The sequence below is a fragment of the Protopterus annectens genome, chromosome 1.part1, assembly GCF_019279795.1.
Source record: "Protopterus annectens isolate FY-2018-M chromosome 1.part1, PAN1.0, whole genome shotgun sequence".
In the NCBI taxonomy this organism is placed as follows: domain Eukaryota; kingdom Metazoa; phylum Chordata; order Ceratodontiformes; family Protopteridae; genus Protopterus; species Protopterus annectens.
The window spans coordinates 1,420,399,739-1,420,424,673 of NC_056726.1; the positions used below are offsets into that span (position 1 = coordinate 1,420,399,739).

The window sequence follows — 24,935 nt, forward strand, 5'->3', positions numbered from 1 at the left end:
AAGGATAGCAGAACTATGGAAAGGCTGGGTAACAAGGATTACACTTCTGCTATCTTAGCATTTAATGCTATTAATTATCAGACTTATATGTCTAGGTGTGTGTTGGCTCTTCCTTCCCAGGCCTGTCAACTTATTTCTGATTTTCTAGACTCTGAGGGTGAAACTTCTGTTCTTTCTTTGCTAGAGACTTCATCTCAAGTCATTCCTCATTCTATTAAATGCAGTTATGATGCAGCAGATGCCTCTCCTTGGGAGTATTCTTGGTTTAGGCTTCAGCCTCTACCTGTTGATGTTAAAGATAAGTTAATGGATGCTCCTCTGAATTCTAAACTTTTGCTTGGGGAAGCTGTTGCTCATTTGTTTAAGTTCCTTCAGGATATGGGTAAGGCCTTACAGGAGCTTAAACATGTCTTTGTTTCTCCTGTTCCTAAATTTCACAGAAACTACCCACTAAGCCTGTCTTTGTTGGTAGGCAGTCCTGCCCTCCTACTAAAGGTAAGAAGAGTGGCAAACAGGCTCTTCCTGCTAAGGTTATTCAGTTTTTGAGGACTCTGAAGCCTTCCTTTCTGGACAAACCCAGTGCTCTGTGACTATCCTTCCCTTCCCAGGCACATTCCTCTTTTTTCTTTCTCTTTCTATTTGGCTTTAGATCACTCAGGATTCTTGAGTTCTGTCGATCATTTGTCAGGGGTACTTCATGATGTGGAAATCCCATTCTCCTTTTATGGCATGCTGCAGCATCCTTGGGAACAACTTCCCTTTTTACCAGAGGCTCTTCAAAATCTCTTGACTCGGGGTACTATTCAAGAGGTGCCTGTGTTCCAAATAGGGAAATGGTTCTGCTCCAGATTGTTTCTAGTGCCCAGGAAAGAGGCACTTGGAGAGCTATTCTACACCTGTCTCATCTAAACACTTTTCTAAAATTGCCTTCCTTTCAGATGTTGTCCCTTCAGATTCTATTTCCTCTCTTGCTCCCTCAGGCCTATATGGTGTCTTTAGATCTCAAGTATGCTTATCTCCATATTCTGATCCATCCATTTTCAGGAAGTTTTTGCATTTCTCTGTTGCTTCCTAGCATTTCAGTTGTCTGCTTTGGCCTTTGGCCTTTCTACTGCCTCAAGGGTGTTCACCAAATGCCTTGTTCCTACCATTGCTTTTTGCAGGCTTCCAGAAATCCAAATATTTCCTTACTTGGATGACCTGTGAATTCAAGTGTCCTCTCCAGAGACACTTTTGCAAAATCTCCATTTTACAATTTCCCTTCTTCAGAGCCTGGGGTTCACTATAGATTTCAAAAAAGTCTTCTCTGACTCCTTCTCAGGATCATGTTTTTCTGGATTGTAGGATTCAGACTGCACCAGTGCTTGCATCCCTATCCCCTCCAAAGGCCTTAACTCTCATTTCTTTTTTTCACACTCTTCTTCCTCTAGCTTCCATTCCTGTCTGAGAGTTTCTGAAACCTCTGTATTTCATGGCATCCACCATTCCAATGCTCTCTCTGGCCAAACTTCACCTGAGAAAATTTCAGTGGTTTCTGAAGTCAATGTGGCTTCAACATGCACATCCTTTAGACTTTGTTGTTTCTCTTCTTTCTTGTCTCAGACAGGAACTTCCATGGTGGATTCAGCAGTTGTCTCTAAATCCAGGGATCCATTTTCATCCCCAAGTTCCATCTCAGGAATTGTTCACAGATGCTTCAAACACAGGATGGGGGGTGACATTTGGCTCACTCAAGGTACAGGGGTGTGGTTGCCTCATTAGCAGAAAGAGCACATCAGTGTCAAAGAGATGAAAGCTCTTCAACTAGCTCTTCAGGCCTTGCAGTCTCTTTTTTCTCTGGGGCCTCTCTGGGTGTTCTCAGACAATACCACAGTGATGTAGTATATCAACAAACAGGGAGGAACAAGATTTTATCTTCTTTGCCGGTTGGGATTTCTGGTAAGGGATCTTGCTGTCAAGTGTCAAGTGACTCTTTAAGCAGTTTATATCCCTTCTGGTCAGAACATTGTGGCAGACACTCTGAGCAGGTCCTTAACTCAGTCCCATGAATGGATACTTCACAGGGATGTGTTTTTGGACATTATCCAACAGTGGGGTACTGCTGAATTGGATCTTTTTGCCTCCTCTTTGAACATACAACTTCCTCTGTTTGTACCAGAGTCCCAGGTCCTCTGGTATGGAAGGTGGATGCTCTCTCATTTTCTTGGATGGGAATGTTTCTTTATGCATTCCCTCCTCTTTCTCTCATTTTGAAAGTCCTGTTCAAAATTCAACAGGATGCTCCCAAAATCTTGTTGGTGACTCCCTCTTGATCACAACAACACTGGTTCCCTCTTCTTCTGCATCAAGACAGGGACAATCATCACAGGTTACCTCACAGGGTGGATCAAATCACACAATACAAGGGATCTCTTATCCATCCCCACCTGTCCACACTTCAACTGATATTGTTAGTGTTAGTATTTTGATTCTTCATAGACACCTTCTTCCTGAGGTTGTGCTGCAAGTCCTACAGGAAGCCTGGAAACCTATAACAAGGAAATCCTACTTATCCAAGTGGAAGAGATTTTCTTTTTGCTGTCTCTCTTGTAATCTTGACCCACTTACTGTGGATATTCCTTTGGTTCACCCTTATTTGTATGAGATGCTCAATGCTGGTTTGGCCTATTTTTCTATTAAGACTCACCTATTAGCTATCTCTACTTGTCTGCCTTTTTCTCCTCCTTTAGCTACTAGATTTGAGGTGAAACAATTTCTTAAAGGCATCCTTAATACTAGACATCCCAGGAAGCAGGTTCCTCCTCCCTGGGATCTTAATTTTGTTTTGGAGAAGTTGACTCAGGCTCCTTTTGAGTCTGCTGCTTCAGCTTCCTTGCAACATTGTTCCTGGAAGACTGTTCTTTTGTTAGCTCTTACGTCTGCCAGATGGGTGACCGAGTTGAAGGCCCATATGACTTTTGACCTTTCATGAGGACAGGATGCCCTTGTGCACTAACCCTTCTTTTACGCTGAAGGTGGTTAATGAACTATCACTGAATCAGTCTATTAATCTGTCTACTCCTTTCCTATCTCTGCAAACTAACAGTGAGAGGGGGCTGCATACTTTTGACATGGATAGGCAACTTAAGGTTTATTTGGCTATGACTAAGTCTGTTAGAAATTCTGATCAGTTATTTGTTTCTTTTCATCCTAGATCTTTGGGTCTTGCTGTATCCAAGCAAACTATTTCTTCTTGCATTTCTAGGGCTATTTCCTTTTGTTACACTTTTCATGGCAAGAGCCTTCCTTCTTCAATTAAGGATCATCTTACTAGATCTGTGGCTTCTGGTGTTTTTTTTTATCAAAGGCTTATATACTATTTATATCCTTAAAGCAGACACCTGGACTTCTGTGCATACCTTTACCAAGCACTACTCATTAGATGGTATCTCTAGAGCTAGGGCTGTTTTTTCTAGTTCCATTCTTCATGATTTTTAGGGGACTCTTCTGTTCCTTCCCCCTCTCAAGTTTCCTCTTGAGCTTTGGCACTCTCCCTTGTTACACTACTGCAGCAGTGAATGTAAGGACATAGTGCAGTTGTGTAAAATCTTACCATAAAGGTAGATGTCCTTGCCTTCACTGCTGCAGTATTCACTTCTGCCTTCCACCCCACTAGTCCTTTGCCTTCCTGGATGTACAGGTTACCTCTTGGTTTCCTTGGACTGGTGTTCCTCCTGAGTCAATCAATTCTGTTTTTGGTAGGCCTGAATGTCACCTTTATGTCCTATGTTATGCAAGGAGCATTTGGGTGATGTATGGCATACGTTTAAAGCAACAAGAGTCTTCAGTAGACTGGCTGGACATCGAGCTTCCACTCCAGGGGAATCCCTATGTTAGAACACTGCAGCAGTAAAGGCAAGGACATCTACTGATATGGTAAGATTTTACACAACTGTACTTTTTCTTGGGACCTTGTTATATGCTTTCTCCAAATCTAAGAAAGCTCAGTTGGGCTCTTTTCTCATCTTTAGCTTATTCCCAACTATCTGTTTCACTGCAAACATCAGGTTGGTTGTGCTGCAATCTGATCTGAATCCAAACTGCTCATCTTCCATCTTACTTTCTACTACTGTGCATATTCATTTTTCAATAACCCCCTCCTAGAACTTTCATGCAATGTGATAGGATTTTGATTCCTCCATACTGTTCAGTTGTTGATGTCCCTTTTATTTTTGCACATTGGCACTAATACGCCTTTTCTCCAGTTATGTGGGATACAACTTTCTCTCCATACTGCTATGACTACCCTCTGGAGCCATTTCTTCCTTATTTTATCCAACATTTTGATTGTATCTGCTTTGATCTCACCTATGCCTGCTGCTTTCTCTGACTTCCTTTTCCTTAATGCTGTTCTTACTTCTAAGGAGGGATCCTCATCTTCTTTCATTGTACACTTTGTCATGGGCAGTACAGCTTATGTGGGGTTTCCTTTATTCAGAAGCTGCTGAATGTACTCCTTTCATCTGTCTTTCATTTCTTGTGGGCTGGTAAGCAGGCTGTTACTGGCATCCCTTATGAAGGTTGTCTAACTATCTTCTTTATCTTTATGTCTTTGCCTTGCAAGCTGATAGGGTTTCTTTGTGCCATCTACCTCATCACTTTCCAGAAGCTGGTAGAGTGCCTCTGATGCCTTGTTCTTCTCTTTTGCAACTCTTCTCTTAGACTTTTTGTTAGCCAATCAGTATTCCTTTTTTGCCTGGCCTGTCTTTTTTGTCTCCCACTTTATCTTACACTTTTTCTTTCTTTTGATGACTCTTGATGACTTCCTGGGCTTCTGCATTCCAATATGAGCTTTCAGGTACTGTGACTAATTCCAAATGAATATAACATATGATTTAACTGGAAGCTTAAACAGGTTAATAGACAGACTGCAGTTATCAGACATAGTGCAGGAACAGAGAGAACTACTTAAAACATGCTTCCTTTATATGGAACACTCTTAAGGTCTAGGTTATGAGGAACAAATGCACTGAGTGGAGGGAACAGCTTAACATGTGAATGAAGCTGCTTGTTCAGTAGATAAGCTGGGTTCTATCATGTATCCATATATTTTATTAATAACAGCATAAGCAGGGTTTAAAGTGGTTGCCGTAAACCTTCCTCACCATCTATAGTATTGGGTCTAAAAAATAAAAGAATGGATGTAGTTGCTCACAAATGATCATTCCCAAGATCCTGTATTTATAGCTAGGCATCTCTGACATTCCTCTTTTTAAGAACGCATGTACCTTGGCTATATTGTTATGTGTAAGAAAGTTATTGCTGCAGACTGCCATTCAGACTCCATGTAGGGGAGTAGGATATCTTATATTCAGATAAGGCTATCCCTTTTCCAAGAGTATGAATCTAAGTTGGCTTTACTTCTAATCCTTCATTCCGTTTAGTTTAAGAGTAAGCAAGGATCTTTATTTACTCATAACATTTCTGAATATTACTAGAATGTTGTTTGGATAATATTTTGTAGCTGCAATTACTAGCATACCTCTCAAGTGTACCTCATTACGAGGAACATACCTCATTTGGGGTCTTAAAAAGTTCATGTTCCTCGAAGTTACTCAAAGTTCCACATTGAAAGACTCTGTCACACATTCAGTGTTAGGAACTTTTTTAAGTGAAATCCATTGTAAATAGAAATGAATCATATTAATTAATTAAAAGATCTTCGTTATAAGTAAAACCAGCATATTTTAACCATCATATGACCTTCCTAGTTGAAGTTGTTAGTAAACCATTAGTATGTGTTCCACATTTGGCCCATTTGTTCCACATTATGAGGGCTAATGTTCCTCATTTTGGACATGGAAGTTTTCAGGCTTGTTGGCTGTTGGTGAAGCACCCTCCAAGAGGAAAAACGCTGAGAGAAGAAGGGAGCCACTTTTGAGATTTTAAGTATTTTTTCTCTGTTTATTTGCTAAGTTTTTCTGCATAGCTGCCTAGCTTGAGCATTTTCTGGCTTGTTAAACTTGATTTCTGTATTAGTAGCTGTATTTAGAGCACAACCAAAAGCTGTTTGCTGAATTTCCTGTTTGCACTTAATTTTAAATCGTTTTTTTCTTAAAACTTGCATATTTTCTGTCCTTGACCTAGCACTCTTGTGTGGGGTCATTTACTGCACTGTTATAACTTGATATTACTTGTGAACCTCTGCTATCTCTGTAAAAACAAAACAAAAAAAAAAATCTTGCTTTTTCCCACTTTTCTGAGAGTTAAAAGTTCAGTTACAGGCTTGCTGTTCCTGAACTGTTTGAAAGTTTCTGTGAGGCCATTTTTGCTTGGGCTGAAGGAGGGTCTCTGTGTTCATCAGTGGCAGTGACTAACATTGAGCAGCTTCCCTGCCCCCGGAGAGGTGGTTACTGACTTGAAACTGTAGTTTTATTGGCCACTAGGGGTCATTTCCATAACTCCTTCATCTTCCTCTCTTAAAACCTAGTTGCCTCGTGGTTTGAGCGTCTTTTCAGGCTTGTTGGCTGTTGGTGAAGCACCCTCCAAGAGGAAAAACGCTGAGAGAAGAAGGGAGCCACTTTTGAGATTTTAAGTATTTTTCTCTGTTTATTTGCTAAGTTTTTCTGCATAGCTGCCTAGCTTGAGCATTTTCTGGCTTGTTAAACTTGATTTCTGTATTAGTAGCTGTATTTAGAGCACAACCAAAAGCTGTTTGCTGAATTTCCTGTTTGCACTTAATTTTAAATCGTTTTTTTCTTAAAACTTGCATATTTTCTGTCCTTGACCTAGCACTCTTGTGTGGGGTCATTTACTGCACTGTTATAACTTGATATTACTTGTGAACCTCTGCTATCTCTGTAAAAAACAAACAAAAAAAAATCTTGCTTTTTTCCCACTTTTCTGAGAGTTAAAAAAGTTCACTTACAGGCTTGCTGTTCCTGAACTGTTTGAAAGTTTCTGTGAGGCCATTTTTGCTTGGGCTGAAGGAGGGTCTCTGTGTTCATCAGTGGCAGTGACTAACATTGAGCAGCTTCCCTGCCCCCCGGAGAGGTGGTTACTGACTTGAAACTGTAGTTTTATTGGCCACTAGGGGTCATTTCCATAACTCCTTCATCTTCCTCTCTTAAAACCTAGTTGCCTCGTGGTTTGAGCGTCTTTTCAGGCTTGTTGGCTGTTGGTGAAGCACCCTCCAAGAGGAAAAAACGCTGAGAGAAGAAGGAGCCACTTTTCAGATTTTAAGTATTTTTTCTCTGTTTATTTGCTAAGTTTTTCTGCATAGCTGCCTAGCTTGAGCATTTTCAGGCTTGTTAAACTTGATTTCTGTATTAGTAGCTGTATTTAGAGCACAACCAAAAGCTGTTTGCTGAATTTCCTGTTTGCACTTAATTTTAAATCGTTTTTCTTAAAACTTGCATATTTTCTGTCCTTGACCTAGCACTCTTGTGTGGGGTCATTTACTGCACTGTTATAACTTGATATTACTTGTGAACCTCTGCTATCTCTGTAAAAACAAAACAAAAAAAAAATCTTGCTTTTTCCCACTTTTCTGAGAGTTAAAAAAGTTCAGTTACAGGCTTGCTGTTCCTGAACTGTTTGAAAGTTTCTGTGAGGCCATTTTTGCTTGGGCTGAAGGAGGGTCTCTGTGTTCATCAGTGGCAGTGACTAACATTGAGCAGCTTCCCTGCCCCCCGGAGAGGTGGTTACTGACTTGAAACTGTAGTTTTATTGGCCACTAGGGGTCATTTCCATAACTCCTTCATTTGTCCTCAGAGGAGTGGTTTAAGGCAGTAGCTTGTAGTTTATTGGCCATTTTGGGTCATTTCCTGTCTTTTCCAGCCCCCTGCTATAAAGCACGCTTTAGCGCGCATTAGCGTGATTTAGCCCAATTTAGCGCGGAGTTGCCACCGTTGCACACTAGGGCAGCGGCGGTTAAGCAGGTTTAAACTATTCGGGCTACCTAAAGTCCACTCTTCAAATTTTCCCTTAAAACTATCTTCCTCGAACTATACTACTGATCTAATCAGCGTATCCTATAATTAAAAAGATCATTTCTACTTGACTCCAAGTAGACTATTCTCTATCTGTTAAACGTAGCACTTGCTCCTACAGTACTTATTACCTTGATACGGCACTCTTGTCATAAATAGTACCCCAAAAAGGCAACCCCCCATTTCTCGGTCACCCACGTCCCCCGGAATCTTTTTTAAAGTTTTTTGTCTATTCCTTCTAGCATGTCGAGGGATCAGTTGCTAGTGTCCTCTCCTGCTCAGCTGGTGAACCTGGGAATATTGAGGCAATGTTACAATTGCCTCATGTACACAGACAACCCTCTCCTCCTCCCACAAAACACAAATACATGCGAGAGATGCAACTATACGGCCAAACTGGAGGCTGAGCTCTCTCAACATAGGACTGGCAAGACCAGTCAGGAGGAGAAGGTTACCACACACACTATAGACCCAGTCTCACATATTACCATTACAACCTCAAATCATACACATAAACACACAAAGACATACTCGGAGGCTCTGATCAAAAATCTACCAAAACAGCAGAGGCCACCAAAGCAGACCCCCAAACAACCACCACCTCAGAACACAACACCTGCAACACATAGACCTCACAGTCAGAGTGTCAAACAGTCACAGCCCTTAAGGCCAAACACAATGCCAGACACACTAGTCATTGGTGACTCCATAGTCAGACACACTGACGTCCCGCTCACCAGACTGAGTAAGGAGAAGGTCACAGTAAGCTGCCTGTCGGGCGCTAGAATCCGCCACATAACGCAAGCACTCAGGTCTCTCAACAGCAGGTACAAATATGACTCAGTCATTGTCCACGCTGGTGTAAACGACCTGAGACGCACCTCCTTGGACTACATGAAAAGAGACATTGAGGAGCTCTCTGATTATGTAGCCCAGACAGGTATGACCCTGACCTTGAGCAGTATCCTACCTTCACCAAGAATGATGCCACAATACAGAGATAAGATGATCAGCTTTAACAATTGGCTTAAACACTGGTGTCATTCAAAGGGGATCCAGTGTCTGTCTGCCTGGGATGACATGCTGGACAAGCCACGCTGCTTCGCAAGGGACGGCTTGCACCTGTCACCCTGGGATTCCGGATATTGGCAAAGGCTCTTGCCACCCCATAGTGCCTTTTTAGGCAAGGCTCAAATTCTAAACCTACCACCCTAGAACACAAAAAGGAAAAAACTAAGGGTAATGCTGCTCAATGCCAGAAGTCTAAATCTCAAAATGCACGCACTCGAGGCCCTTCTCAGTATGGAGAACATCGATGTCTGTGCTGTGACAGAAACCTGGTTCAAGGCTCCTGAGAGCACCCCAGCGCTATCAGGTTTTACCTCATATCATGCTCCGCCCCAAAATCTGGACAATACCAAGAAAGGAGGGGGTATCCATATTCATCAAGGACACCCACACCTCAAGACTGGTGGCAACGCATGATGCATCGGAGACCATCCAGGTGCAATTAACCATAGGCAAGACTGCTCTGCAAATTGTAGCATGTTACAGGCCACCCTCACAAACTCAGGAACCTCACATGGCCTTCCTGAAAACACTAGAGGGGATAAATGTATCACCAAACACCATCATACTAGGTGACTTCAATTACCCTAATATAGACTGGGAACACTACTCAAGCCCAAACACCCTAGCCCAAAAGTTCCTGGAATTCATAAACTCAAATGCCATGGAACAACTAGTCACCATCCCCACAAGAGGAGATAACATACTTGATCTCATCATCACGAACATGGGAGCACAATGTTCAACACCAGAGGTGTACCCCTCACTGGTGAGATCAGACCACAAACTAATCTCGCTGGAGGTCCTCATCCCACCCCCACCTGAAATAAAAAAGACCACAGTAAAGAACTTCTCAAAAGCCGACTTCACACTTCTAAAGACTAGTGTGGTCTCCTTTAAGGCCCCGAGCCATGGAAAACAGTACTCAAGCCGCTGAATCACTTACAAATGCCTTCTACCAGCACCTGCAGGACTGCATGGATAAGGCAATCCCAAGCAAAACAAAGACTCTTTGTACCAAAGGCAAGCGTCCAGTCTGGTGGACCCCAGCCATAAACAAACTCTACAACAAAAGGAGGAAGCTACTACAAGATAGAGCAAAATCCTTAAAAGGTAAGACACCCTTGATCACTATAAGTAAAAACTAAGAGCTCTCATAAAATCATCCAAAGCAAATTTCGAGAGAAAAATAGCTAAAGACTCAAAAGACAATCATAAGGCCTTCTTTAGCTATGTTAGAAACCTGGGAGGAAACTCCCAGATATGCTCAGAGCTAGTTCAAAATGATGTGAAGATTACTGATCCTACAGACATTGCCAACATACTGGCTGACAGGTTCAGTGCAAACTTCTCCCCTCCCCAAAAGGAGAGATATCTATACCAAACGATTGCAGCCCCCAAACATCTCCAGCGCCCAAGTGAGAACTGCTCTCTCCAAAGCAAAAACACAGCATCCATGGGACCTGATGGTGTCCCCGGCTGTGTGCTCCATGAACTCAATGAGGAATTAAACCCACAGCTAGGACAGCTGTTTAATCAAAGTCTTACCTCTGGATACGCACCCAGGAGTGGCGCACTGCAACTGTGGTACCACTTCACAAAGGCGGTGCCTCCACCGACCCTGGAAATTACCGCCCATTAGCTTGACAAGCCTTATCTGCAAAGCCATGGAGAGAATCATAATGGACCTCATAAATAAAGACATAGGGAATTTGCAGACTTTGGATCCAACCCAGTTTGGCTTTGTCAAAGGCAGATCATGCCTTTTAAACTTGGTTGACTTTTTCAAACAGTCACCAAAGCCATTGATGAGGAAAGGCAGTCCATACAGCCTACCTCGATCTGGCTAAGGCCTTCGATACAATACCCCATTCGGGTATCATTGAAAAACTCATCAGCTTAAATGTCAACCCATACATCACAAGATGGGTTGCAAACTGGCTGAGTGACAGAACCCACAGGGTCAGAGCTGCTGGCGCCATGTCAGACTCAAAGCCTGTCACAAGTGGTGTCCCACAGGGCTCAGTCCTGGGCCCACTCTTGTTTGGCATCTACTTTTCCAAGTACAAGCAAACACAGGAGGGTTATGGCTGACAAAGTTTGCAGATGACTGCAAACTGGGCGCCATAGTAGAAAACACATCTGACACAGATATCCTTCAGAAGGGTCTCACAGAAACGGATAACTGGTGCCAGAGCCACGGCCTAAAGTTAAATGCCAAAAAATGCATAGTCATACCCTTCGGGAAAAACAAGGTTACCCCTAGCTACCAAATAGGTGGAAATCCACTGAGCACAGAAGAAGTTATCAGGGACCTGGGGACCCAGGTTGATAGTAGTCTGTCATTCGACACCCATGTAGCTAAAGTAGTTAGGAAGACCTTCTACATTGCCCACCATATCATGAAGGGATTCTCATCTAGATCAAGGGAGGTCATAGTCTCCCTTTACTCATCACTCATCAGACCAATGATTGAGTACAATGCCCCATTCGGAATGTATCTGACCCGACACTTGCAGCAGCTGGAGAGGCCACAAAGTTCCTCACCAAAAGGATAAAGGGTCTCAAAATCTGTCCTATGCTGCCCGACTGAAAGAACTCCAGCTCTATTCAGTCGCTTACCGCTTGCTCAGAGGTGACCTTTGCCTAACATACAAGGCCATGTCAAAGCCAGATTTGATGAATATGCTTCACCACAAAATATCTAGATCCATCAGAGCCACAAGGGCGGGAGACTTAAACCTTGACACGGCTATTAATAGGACGTGCTGGAGGGATAGATTCATCACCCAAAGACTCCCTATGCTCTGGAACAAAATCCCGGTACATGTGAGGCAGAGCACCTCGCTGGCCTTGTTCAAGAGAAATCTTGACCAATGGATGGGAGATCGCAGATATACCCCAGGGATTACCTCAGTGTCACTGCTCGACAGAGGCACAGCAAAATAATGGGTATAGTTCCCCATACTAAAGGGGTGGCGTAAGCCACAAAACGATGGGCTAGGCTTGTAAATGCCCTCGGGCAGATAGCCTAGTATGAACCTATGAACCTATGAACCTATGAGAGCTAAGATTACTAGTCATAACAACTTTTGTTTGGAACTATCTTTACTTGGGATAAAATGAAAAATATTTAGTCCTACAGGCAACTTTCAAACTAGGAAGATAGAAAACTCAGATAGTGTTTTACAAACTTAAAATCACATATATGGTCTCATAGTATGAACTGGTCCTTTCATTTTTAATTCTTTTCTGCCTAAAAGCAATACTCATTTATATCCTACGTGGCATAAACCTTCTTCCAAAAACTGTTGGACTTACTGTAGTTTGTTATTTCCATCCGTTTGGTTTTGTTACATAAAAGTATTATGTATATGTATTGTTGTGTATTAAGTTAGGATTAGAGGAGCAATAGCTTTTACTGTGTTTAGTGAAAGTAATTAGTAAGTGGAAATGTTTTTTATTATTCCCATAAATTGGATGTGTTCATCTGTTCTAAAATTACTGTGTAAGAGTTAATACACATTAGTGTAAGTTGCACAGAAGAAACACAGATATTTTGTGAACTGCTTCCTGTGGGGAGACACTGTCATCATCAAGACAGAAGTAGAGCCCTTTAATATTCATACTCTCTTACTTAACATGGTAGTTTTGACTGCTAGTCTTGTTTATTTTTTCACTTAGGAATATATTCGAACCCCGACTGCTCCACTGCTAAAAAAAGACATGCTATAATCATTACTGGATATGGGCCAGACTTCTGGACGGTAAAGAACAGGTTAGCACATTGTGTTTTTTTTTCCTTTACGTCTCATTCTATCTATATAATCCTGTTTCTTACTAATTCATATTGCCTGTATTACATTATATATTACTTTACAGATTACTGCAGAAGGTTAAGCCTATGAGTTACAATGGAGCTTTGTCCTCTAGTCTAAGGTTGGATTTTCCTCAGTTTTTACCTGCACATTGTGAAAATCTGAACAAGTTACTTAGCTAAATAGTGTTTATGTTTTTGTATCATTGCTGGAAAGGGGAGCATGTGTGTTGGACGTATCTTGTTAAAAATAAATAAAATTACAGTTGAACAGAATATATTTCTTAAGAATTCAGTGCAATGCAAGATACTGATTGATGCACAGAGGATAAAGACAACATTATAGGCAACAGGAATCTATTATGTCAGTGCATGCTTGTGGGGCTGTGTATGCATTTGTGTTTATGTGCATGTGTCTCTCTCTCTCTCTCTCTCTCTCTCTCGCTGTGACTGTGAGTTTATTTGCATGTGAATAAGTATGGGCACAAAATCAATGACCATTAATATAGAATATACAGATGCAAAAGAAATGCATAATAGCATGTACTAATTTATGAGGAAGAGTTATAAATGACTTTAGGTAGCTTCACTAGAGCTGTAACGAGGGCTGTTTACACCCTGGGCAATGCCCCCATTTGGGGCACCATCTCAAGATTGAAGTTGAGGTTGAGAACCAGAGAATCAATAACAAGATTAAAAAAAGGCCAAAAAAAGACCTATTGCATAGCTATGCCATGCTATAATAGTTCTTTGCTGTATCAAATATGTTTGATAAACTGCAGCAAAAGAGCCGTAATAAATCTTTGCTACAGTTTGCTGAATCATTGTCCATCATTTATTCTTACAAATGAAAAATAGGTATTTAAGTTAACAAAAGAGCTGTTATACCTATATATAGTAGATATTTGATAAATTGTCTCAGATACTTTGGCTGAACTGCACCAAAGAGGTATACTAGTTTGTAGTCACAACTCCTAAAACACAAATACTGACTGACTGTCATTTTAGCTTCAAAGATTCATATATATTCCAAAGCTATTGAATCTAAGACAGATGTGAGAGATGCACTTATATATCTAAATTGGAAGCCACGCGCTCTCCGGCCAAGACTGGAATGGCTGGTCAAGAGGAGAAGGTCAACACTTGCACCACACCAAATGGAACACATAGCCCTCCAGAACACACACCAGCACTGCCTTCACATAAAAAGACAAACCACACACCCACTTTCGTGGAGGATCTCAATAAAAATCTACCCAAATAGCAGAGACCTCCAAGGCAGAAACACACTTGGCCAACACAATACAACACTAATCATGAGACACATAACTCCCGTAAACAGTGTGCCACTTAACCAAAGCCCCTAAGGCAAAACAGCATGCCCAACACACTAGTCATGGGTGACTCTATAGTGAGGCACACTGAAGTACCACTCACTAGGTTGAATAAGGAAAAAGTAATAGTCATCTGCCTGTCAGGTGCCAGGATCTGCCATATAAGGGACGCACTCAGGCCCCTCAACAACAGGTAAAAAATATGACTCAGTCATTGTTCCTGTGGGTGTGAATGACCTGAGATGTACCTCCATGGACTACATGAAAAGAGACACGGAGGAGCTCTCGGATTATTTAACCCAAGTGGGTATGACCCTAGCCCTGAGCAGCATCCTACCATCACCCAGAATGATACCACAGTACAAGCAGAAAATGATTGATTTCAAAAATTGGCTAAGTTTCTCATGTCACTCTAAGGGGATCCAGTATCTGTCTGCCTGGGATGACATGATCGACATACCTCGATGCTTTGCAAGAGATGGCCTGTATCTGTCACCCCTGGGCTTCTGGATACTGGCCAAGGCTCTTGCCATCCCTATAGTGCCTTTTTAGGTGGTGTTCCAAAGACCAAATTACCACTGTAACAGCTACAAACAAATGCATTCTGAGGGTCATGCAGCTCAACACTAGAAGTCTAAATCTCAAAAATGCACTCTCTTGAAGCACTCCTTAAAATGGAGAACATCGACATTTGTGCTGTAACAGAGACCTGGTTCAAGGCAGCAGAAAGCACCTCTACACTACCAGGCTATAACTCTTTCCACACCTTTTGGCCCCAGAACTTGGACTGAAGCTCCAAAGGTGGTGGTGTTTCCATATTCATAAAGGATGCGCACACCTCCAGACTGGTAGCCCAACATAACGTATCAGAGATACTTCAGGTACAGCTAACTCTGGGTAAGATAGCGATTCAGGTCATAGCCTGCTGTAGGTCCTGAACCATGTCCCAAGACTCACACTCCACGTTCTTAAGCACCCTGGAGAATATTAGGGTCCAACCTAAAACTCTCATACTAGGCGACTTTAACTACCCCTCCATTAGCTGGGAAACTACTCATGTGCCAATACACTTGCCCAACATTTCCTGGAGTTCATTAATTCCAATGCCCTGGACCAGCTCGTTCTTACCCCCTCTAGAGGTAACAATATCCTTGACCTGGTCATTACTAACATGGGCGACCATTGCTCTACACCAATAGTCAGCTTCTCCCTGGTTAGATCCGACCACAAACTAATCACCTTGGAAATCCACATCCCTTTCACCCACCCGTAAAGGTAACCACCATGAAATACTTCTCCCAAGCTAACTTTGGGCTCCTAAAAACAGAGGTGGCTAACTTCACAGCACCCATGCAAATGGAGAATAGTTGCATGACTGCCAATTCATACACCAATGCACTGTACGAACAAGTACACAAATGCATGGATCTCGCCATACCCAATAGAACTAAGATGCTCTCCTCCAAAAAAAGGAAGCCAATCTGGTGGTCCCCTGCCATAAACAAACTCTACAACAGAAGGAGGAAATTGATGCAGAATAAGTGAAGTCCCAAGACTGGAAAAACTCCCTTATCAGCCTCAACAAAAAGTTGAGATCCCTCAGCAAATACTCTAAAGCTAGCTATGAAAAAAAAATTGCAGCAGATAGTAAAGACAACCACAAGGCCTTCTATAGTTACAAAAAGAATCTTCACGGCAATACCTAGATTTTCTCTGAGCTACTGCACAATGGTACCTCCTCAGATATTGCCAATATACTGGCCGACAGATTCAGTGCCAGCTTTACCCCTTCCCTCCCAAGGACCAATCACAATACCAGTAGATTGCCAGGCACCCAGTATTACTGTTGCACAGGTTAAAACAGCACTGTCCAAAGTTCACAGACAATTACAAGTTGTGAGCTATTATTAACTCCTCAAGTGATGTTGACATCCTACAGAATGGCCTCACTGAGACCAACGACTGGTGTCAGAACCATGGCCTTAAGCCCAATGTCAAAAAAATGTGTCATTATCCCCTTTGGGAAAAACCTGGTTCCCATGAATTACCACATTGATGGTAGTCCACTGAATGCAGAAGGCGTTATAAGAGATCTGGGAACACAGGTTGACAGCAACCTCTCTTTTGATCACCACATTGCCACTGTGGTCAGAAAGTCCTTCGACATGGCGCATCTCATTACTAAGGGTTTTGCATCCAGGAAGAAAGAGGTCATTGTCTCTACTCTTCCCTCATTAGGCCAATCATTGAGTACAGTGCCCCATTTGGCATGTACCTCAACACCTGCAACAACTGGACAGGCTGCAAAAGTACCTCACAAAGAAGATCCTAGGCCTTAAACACTTGTCCTATGGACAGGCTCAAAAAACTCCAACTATTCTCTGTCTCATCGCCTACTTATAGGCGATCCCTGCTCGACTTACAAAGCCATGTATGACCCAGCTCTGTTAGAAATGCTACATGTAAAGAAATCACAAATCCTGCAAACCACATGCTCCAGAGATCTTAACCTCATTACCACAATCAACAGGACATACTGGAGGGACAGGTTCATAACCCAGAGACTGCCCTTCCTGTGGAATAGACTTCCCATACATGTCAAACAGAGCTCCTCCCTGACCCTCTTCAAGAGAAATTTTGATGAGTGGATGGGAAATAGAAAATTCACCCCAGGGATTACTTCAGTGGCTCTACTCGACAGAGGCACTGGGAACTAAGGTCAGGTGGCACTATGACAGGGTAATCCTATGGCTAGGCTTGTAACGGCATCAGGCCATTAGCCTAGTACACACCTATGAACCTATGAACCTATCATGACCATTTATGACTTGCCAGTACCCTCTAGTAAGCTGCACATCCTTTCTCCAGAAGGGCCCTGCCAGTTAATCCCAGGTTTAATATGTGACTATCCATCAAGTCAATTAGGTTATATTTAAATGAAGATAGTAATTCATGCTGCTTAACATTCTGGGTAAGTTTATTCCAGAGGTTTGGGATGAGCTAGGATATAATCTCGTTCCTCTACCATGTTTTATCTATTTGTTGATGAAGAATTTTGTCCATGGTTTTAGAACTTATGGAGCGATTGGAATTGTAGAGTTACAGGAGATCCAGAAGATCTGGGTCTCTAACAGTACTCTAAGAGAGACAAAGATCTCTCCTCAAATGTCTCTCAGCCAATGAATAAAGAAATAGAGTCTCTCTTGATTGCTCATCGGCTTTAGGTGTGTGATCTTTTTACTTAAAAACCTTTGGGGTCTTTGTAATTGTTTGATATTTTTAGTGAGGTACTTATCAATGAGGGTGCATTATACTCAATAATTGATCAAATCAGTGCTAGTTATAAGGACTGATATTTTTTAGACCTTGGTGATATTCCATTGGCAATTATCTGTGCTAAATAAAATGATTTCCTAACAACCATTGTCACATGATGGTTAAAAAAGATGGAATTATCAATCCAGGTTCCTAGGTCCTTGACTACATTTTCATTTTGTAGTGGTGTGTCATCTACACAGAATGATGAGTGGAGGTGTAGTCTACTGAACTAATGATACTATACATTTTACCATTTAGTATGAGCCCATTTTAAGTACACCAAGATTTTATTAGGGAGAGTTCCATGTGGGGGGTTTCAGTGTCAGAAGATGACTTAGCATCAACCCACAATTTGCTGTGGTCTGCAAGTTTTTTTTTAACAACAGGTCTTGGCTCTTAGGTTGGAGATATTAGAAGTTGAGGACAAAAAAGGAGATGTCCCAGGACTGAGCCCTGAGGAACACTGCTGTCACTTTCATACTTTCTGAAGAAGTGCCACAGCCCATGCAAAATGGTTCTTTCCTTCAGCCAGTTTGCTACCAATCTTACCACATGAAATACCTGAATCACTTAATCTCCCATCTCTTGGCTTGATTTTTAAAGCATTTAACTTCGCTATGACATCAGCATGGGGAATACTGTTGAAGGCTTTGGCCAGGACAAAATATGCCTTGCGAACCTCATGGCCATTGTATACAGCCACCATAAACCTTTTAATGCTGTTACTACCAGATTCAGTAGATAAAATCTACACTTCATGGAATCAAACTGTTGGGAGTCAAGTCTAATAAGATTCTTGACATTGTAGTTCATGAAGTCAGTTATAATATATTCCATGGCTTTGCTGACAGCTTGTATGACTGTTTGGTTTGCATTTACCTGTGTCATTTGTAAGACCATCATTATGGAGAAGCATCACACTGCAGTGTACCAGTCATTAGGGAGGACACCGATAGTTAACGTAAGTCAAGCCAGTTAAGGAATGTGTTTACAGGGGCACATTTAGCACTATTAATTAAGCAGCCAGGTATATTTTCAGGTCCCAAGGAGGAAGTATTTTTGGACTTGGTTAACAGTAAATGATCTTTAGACATAATTGGGAGATTAAGTGATTCAGGTATTTCATGGTTTTAGATAGAAATCTTGGGGTAAAGCTGGCAGCAAATATTTTATCAGGGATTTTGGCAATGTCTATTGGATCAGAAGAGGAAATGTCATTATGAATAAGTTCAGAGCAATGCAGATATTGTTTCATAGTTTTCTAACATAGCTAAAGAGAGATTTATAACTATCCTTAGCTTCAGAGGCAAATCTAAATTCATGGGCTACTTTAGTGTTTGGGTTTGTGAAAGGCAGATTATGCCTTCTGAACATGATCGACTTCTTTGAGGCAGTCGCCAAAGCCGTAGATGAGGGTAAGGTGGTTCACACAGCCTATCTTGACCTCGCCAAGGCTTTTGACACCATCCCCCATTCTGGAATTATAGCTAAACTCACTAAACTAGGTATAAATCCCTACATCACAAGATGGGTTGCCAACTGACTCACTGACAGAGCCCACACTGTAAAAGTTGCAGATTCCAAATCTGACCTCAAAGCAGTGACAAGTGAAGTACCACAGGGTTTCATCCTGGGACCTCTCCTGTTTGGTATCTACTTCTCTGAAGTACAGGCTAACACAGATGACCTCTGGCTAATGAAGTTTGCAGATGACTGCAAACTAGGAGCCATAGTCAAGTCCCCAAATGATGTGGACATCCTACAGAAGGGCCTCGCTGAGACAGATGCCTGGTGTCAGAGCCATGGCCTTAAGCTCAATGCCAAAAAGTTTAGTGTCATCCCCTTTGGTAAAAACTCTGTACCCATGAACTACCACATAGGCAACAATCTGCTTAACACCGAATGTGTGATAAGAGACCTTGGGACCCAGGTGGACAGTAGTCTCTCCTTTGATAGTCACATTGCCACAGTAATGAGGAAGTCCTTCTACGTGGCACACTTCATCATGAAAGGGTTTTCATCCAGGAGAAAAGAGATCATTGTTCCCCTCTACTCGACACTCATTAGACCCGTTATAGACTACAATGCCACTTTTGGAATGTACCTCACAAGACATCTGCAGCAGCTGGAAAGGCCACAGAAGTACCTCACAAAGAGGATTACTGGCCTCAAACAAATGCCCTACACTGACCGCCTCAAAAATCTCCAGCTTTACTCCATAGCATATCACCTACTCCGAGGTGATCTCTGCCTAACATATAAAGCTATGTCAAACCCAGAGCTGTTGGACATGCAACACCTAAAGAAATCCCAATTCCTCCTAGCTACATGCTCTAGGGACCTAAACCTTGTCACCACAATAAACAGGACATGCTGGAGGGATAAATTCCTGTCCCAGAAACTTCCCATACTCTGAAACAGGCTACCCATCTATGTCAAGCAAAGTTCTTCATTATCACTCTTCAAGAAAAATTTTGATGAGTGGATGGGAAACTGGAAATATACCCCAGGGATCACTTCTGTGTCTCTGCTCGACAGTGGCACAGAAAAATAACTTTCTTGGGTGGCGTAAGCCAGGAACCTTGTTGGCTAGGCTTACTTAGGCCCTTGGGCCGATAGCCTAGTACCTACCTATGAACCTATGAACCTATGGTGTTTTTCTTTTGCTATGCATTGATATATACCTTGAAAAGATTATTTTTGTATCTGCTATATAATTTAAAGAGTTTCTTTCTTTTGTAATAGAGTTTATTTATACTGGTGGACCATAAGGGTGTTTTTTTTTAATTTTCTTTGATACTTGGTTCTAGTAGAGACTGTTAGCTCTATACATTTTTGTAAATGGCCATAGAATTCCTTAGTAAAGCTTGCTGATGTATCAAGGTCTGGGGGTTGCAGTCAGAAGTGAAATCTGATATTTCATCATAGAGTAGGCTGAGGCTTTAATGTTTGCAGCTCTTAAATTTAATGGATTTGCTGTAGGGGTTTTGGAAATGTAAGGGTGAAGGTTACAAGTTTGTGGTCAGACTTTACTGAGGAAGGAGATGTCAGAGGGTGGTGCAAGAGGCAGCCATTATTTCTAAGACTCAGAATCAGGTCAGAAATACTATATACTCAAGTAGGTTTAGTTAACTACTCAAGGGTGTTTCTTTTTGTTAAGTCTAGGAATTTTGGAGCATATAAATCCAAATAGAGCTAAAAGGTCCGCAAACCACTAGAAAACTGATAAAAATAAAAACAGAACCTCGAAGGGTCCACAATAAAGCTGAAGAACAGCTGTATTTTCCAGTTTTTTATTGCAAGTATTCACTCTACAGTACAACACATACGCACATTAACACTCAACAACAAAAGTACGTTTTCATTTTAAAACTTCTTCAGATGTGGGCTGGTTAGCATACTATAGATATTTAAACACTTTCCAATTAAAAAAAGTCCAATCAAACCCCATAAATTAAGGTAGCTGAAATTTAAAAAAAAAAATTAAAAACAAAATGAATGTGTTTAAAAACTAATATATAAATAGTGTATAAAAGTGTATAAAAAATATTAAACCTTCCATTAAATGTTAAACATGAGAAAAAATATCAATTTATTTAGACTACTAATGTTGTAAAATAGCAGAAAATAATACTAATATAAGTTAGTAAATCAAGACAATAACAAACTTGATTATTGCATCATATTGTGGTAGATTACAGTACATAACTTGAAAGAGCAATCTAAAACATTCACAGTTATCACCTATTTAAAACATTATAAAATAAACCAAGACAAGTATGAATAATTATTTCCAATACAAGTAAGAAATAGAATAAATAAATGAATTGATAATTTTTCTCATGTTTAACATTTAATGGAAGGTTTAATAATTTTTATATACTTTTATACTCTATTTATATATTAGTTTTTAAACACATTCATTTTGTTTTTAATGTTTTTTTTAAATTTCAGCTACCTTAATTGATGGGTTTTGATTGGACTTTTTTTAATTGGAAAGTGTTTAAATATCTATGGTATGCTAACCAGCCCACATCTGAAGAAGTTTTAAAACAAAAACGTACTTTTGTTGTTGAGCGTTAATGTGTGCACTTGCTGTACTGTGGAGTGAATACTTGCAATAAAAAACTGGAAAATACAGCTGTTCTTCAGCTTTATTGTGGACCCTTAGAGGTTCTGTTTTTATTTTTATCAATTTTGGAGCATATCCTACATTGGAGGTATCGGTGTACCAGTTTATTAAAGGGTAGAAAAAGTCATCCAAATTTGATAGAGTGTTTGCTAAATGAGAAACAATTTAGAATACTGAGGAATCTTACATAGTCATCAGGGAAAAAGAAGGTGCTCTGTTGCAGGCTATCACTTGATAATTTTAATAATTATCAACTTAATAACTATTTAATGTAAATATTCGATTTAATATTTATTACTTAATAATTGGACGGCCCAGTGGTGCAGTGGCTGCGTTGTCACCTCACAGCAAGAGGTTCTCTGGTTCGATTGTCAGCTGGGTGCCTTCTGTGCGGAGTCTGCATGTCCTCCCTGCATCCATGTGGGATTCCTCTGGGTGCTCCAGTTTCCTTCTGAGTTACAAAGACATGTGTCTGGAGTGTTTCTCCCCAAAACTCCTCTGTAAATTGTCTTAGTTCCAAGTAGGAGTTTCCCGGTAAACAAATGTTAAATAAATGTATCCTGTTTATAGTGATCTGTATTTCAATGAGTTTAGTTTGTAGGATCCTAGAGAGCTGACTAGAGGTAATATGCTTCATGATAAATTTGCAGACTCCACCACAGTTGCAAATGGGTCTGCAGAGATGAAAAGTGCAAAGCCCGGGAGCAGAGGGAGTGCTCTCTGTACATTTACACCAAGTCTCAGTAACTATGCAGACATGGATGCTTTCCAAATGCATGAGTTCCTCAAAATTAGGTAATTTATTGTATTTGACTTCTGGTGTTGAACAGACCTTTGCTAATGTGATCCAGTTTTGGGATGGATATGTTAGTTATGCTGGGATGTACATTAACAGGACTTTGTCTCAAAATGACTGGAAGAATGCAGTAAAGGATATAGGCAGTATGTGGAAGCTTTGCAACAAGAGGGGCAGGCCATCCTTAATGAAACAAGTTGAACTGTTGAGCATCTTTCCCCATGCTGGCACATAGTGGATCCCCCTGGTACAACACTATCTATTTAACCAATTATTAAAATCAATTACCTTTACTTTGTATCTTGGCATCATTCAAGGTGAAGGAAGGAAGGATTCCACTCAGGACCAAAATCTCACCTGCATTTATAACATGCATGGAAAGTTCTGCCATACCCCTCTTCATGACTCTCAAGGTTTTATGTCTTAAGCCATTCACCCTTGTATATAGCATTAACATGTCATATATTTGTCAGTAATTCTAGTACCTGAAGGGCAACTCACTATAACTTCTTCCTTAGCCAGCCATATGATTGACAAATAAGTGTGCCCGCCAATAGAGTCATCTATGATTAAAACATTTATTTTGCTGCTGTTGTTCGGAGTGGTAGATATTAAGTGTTTTTACTCAATGTGACTCTTTATGATAGGTATGCATGAGGATGGTGAATGACCTGATTTCTGCATCGATTTAATGTTCTAATTTCCATGAGGGTTTGGGAAATATTTTTATAGCCTCAGCATTAGACATTTTGGAATGATTAGTGAAAGATTGGATGCAGTAGTATGAAGCTGAAAGGGTAAGTTTATGGGTAAGAAGGAAGCTTCCAAATTTGATTGAATTTTTAATGCTGAGAATAAATTAACTATCTGTGAGCATAAGGTAGTTAGTACACTGGTTTTTGAAATGCAGTGCAAAAAAGATGACAATAGAGGTGAAACTAGCAGTTTGACCTTTCATCTTGTCCAGAGCCTAGGTATTTAAGTGATCAAATTAAATGCAGCAGAGGATGAATGTAATTAGTACAGAAAACACAAGATATACAGAAGGCTCTCCAGTGAATGATAGTCGTGTTCCAGGTGTTGCAGATCTGAAGATTAGGATGGAAAAGGAGTTTAATACTTTTGTGTATTGGCTTGTGCACTAAGCAGGCAGGATGATTTATTTTATTTATTTATTTATTTAGTTGACATTTGTTGACCGGGAATGATTGACTGAGCTTGCGCCCTTTTTCAGCAGAGGCCCGGGGAGAAAAGCTCCACAAAGTATTACATGCACCATAATATGTTTACAAAAATACAGTATGCATGAGGTAATATAAACATGCATTATAATAGTTGGATTCACAATTGCAACATGAGAGTTTAAAGGTGTTATTTACAAAAAGGCAATAAAACCAAATGATAAAGTCTTTCATATATCTTCAATACATAAGGACTTCACCATATAGAGGGGAAGTAATGACAATTAACTCAGAGTTTAGAGAAGATTATAGAGGTACTTTATATCAAATCTTAGTTCTTACAGGCAAAAGCATGTACATCAGTAATTAGAAGCAGAGGGGAAGTTGATAGAGAGAGCAGGTGATAGAAAAAGGATGGCTATAGATAAAAGAGGGAAAATTAGAGATTTTTTTTTTAATTTGTAAGTAAGAGAAGAGCGTAGTAGTAGTGAGTATCAAGTGAAATCTGAGAAAGGGGAGTAAGCTAAGTGAGAAAAGAAGGGAGGGAGGTAAATATGAGTAGTGGAGAAATTGAGTGAAAAAGGTGTAAGGAGTTAAAGTTCTGTAACGAGAATTACATACAAATTGAGAAGCGGATGTATGCAGAGGGTCAGGTGATTAAGTTCACTGTGATTGTGTGCAGGAGTAAGTCCAGGTATTTGTAAAGTGGACTTTTAGGGCTTCATCCTTTTGTTTACCAGCTTAATCCCACAAAAACTAGTTGCCTCTTTTCAGGGGAGACCCAAGGTGGTATTTATACTATGAAGGGAAATTTGGCCAGGGCATCACGGAGTAGGTGCCGTGGGATCTTTTACATCTGCTTGAGCTATAGGCCTTGGTTTAACAACTTATCTAAAGGACTGCTCACTCAGGAGCACAAAACCCCCTTTATGTCACACTGCTATGTCAGCAGTTGATCTAACATATGTGGGAATAGAACTCACAGCTTTCTACTTCAAAGGTAAATGTGCTGCTTGTTTCACTGACACTGCTTCACATGATAGGAAAGAGGAAAACTCAAGCTTTAGCAGTCCATGACGAGGAACGTCTCAGTTTGATTTTCTAATGCTGTGATAAGCCATGGAGGAGTTTAGAGGACACATTTATAATAAATGCAACAATTCAAGAACCGCTAAGTATAAAACAGAACAAGGTTGGCTGGATGGGCATTCAGTATTTTAATTCTATGGAATATAATGGGAGGGTAAAAGTATTTAAACAGATTAAAAGGAATGGCTTTTTAAAATTATACCTTTGTGCTGACAACAGCCAATGAAAAA

The 24,935-nt window shown here is 40.7% G+C and overlaps 1 protein-coding gene across 1 annotated transcript in view; it reads left to right on the top strand.

The window, feature by feature from the left end:
* The window catches only part of LOC122810795 (ervatamin-C-like), a 577,987-nt gene that overhangs the window by 514,742 nt on the left and 38,310 nt on the right, over window positions 1-24,935 (top strand). Inside the window, exon 7 of the mRNA XM_044082359.1 lies at window positions 12,723-12,816. Within this exon, the coding sequence (XP_043938294.1) occupies window positions 12,723-12,816 (94 nt within the window). The remainder of the gene's footprint in view (window positions 1-12,722; window positions 12,817-24,935) is intronic.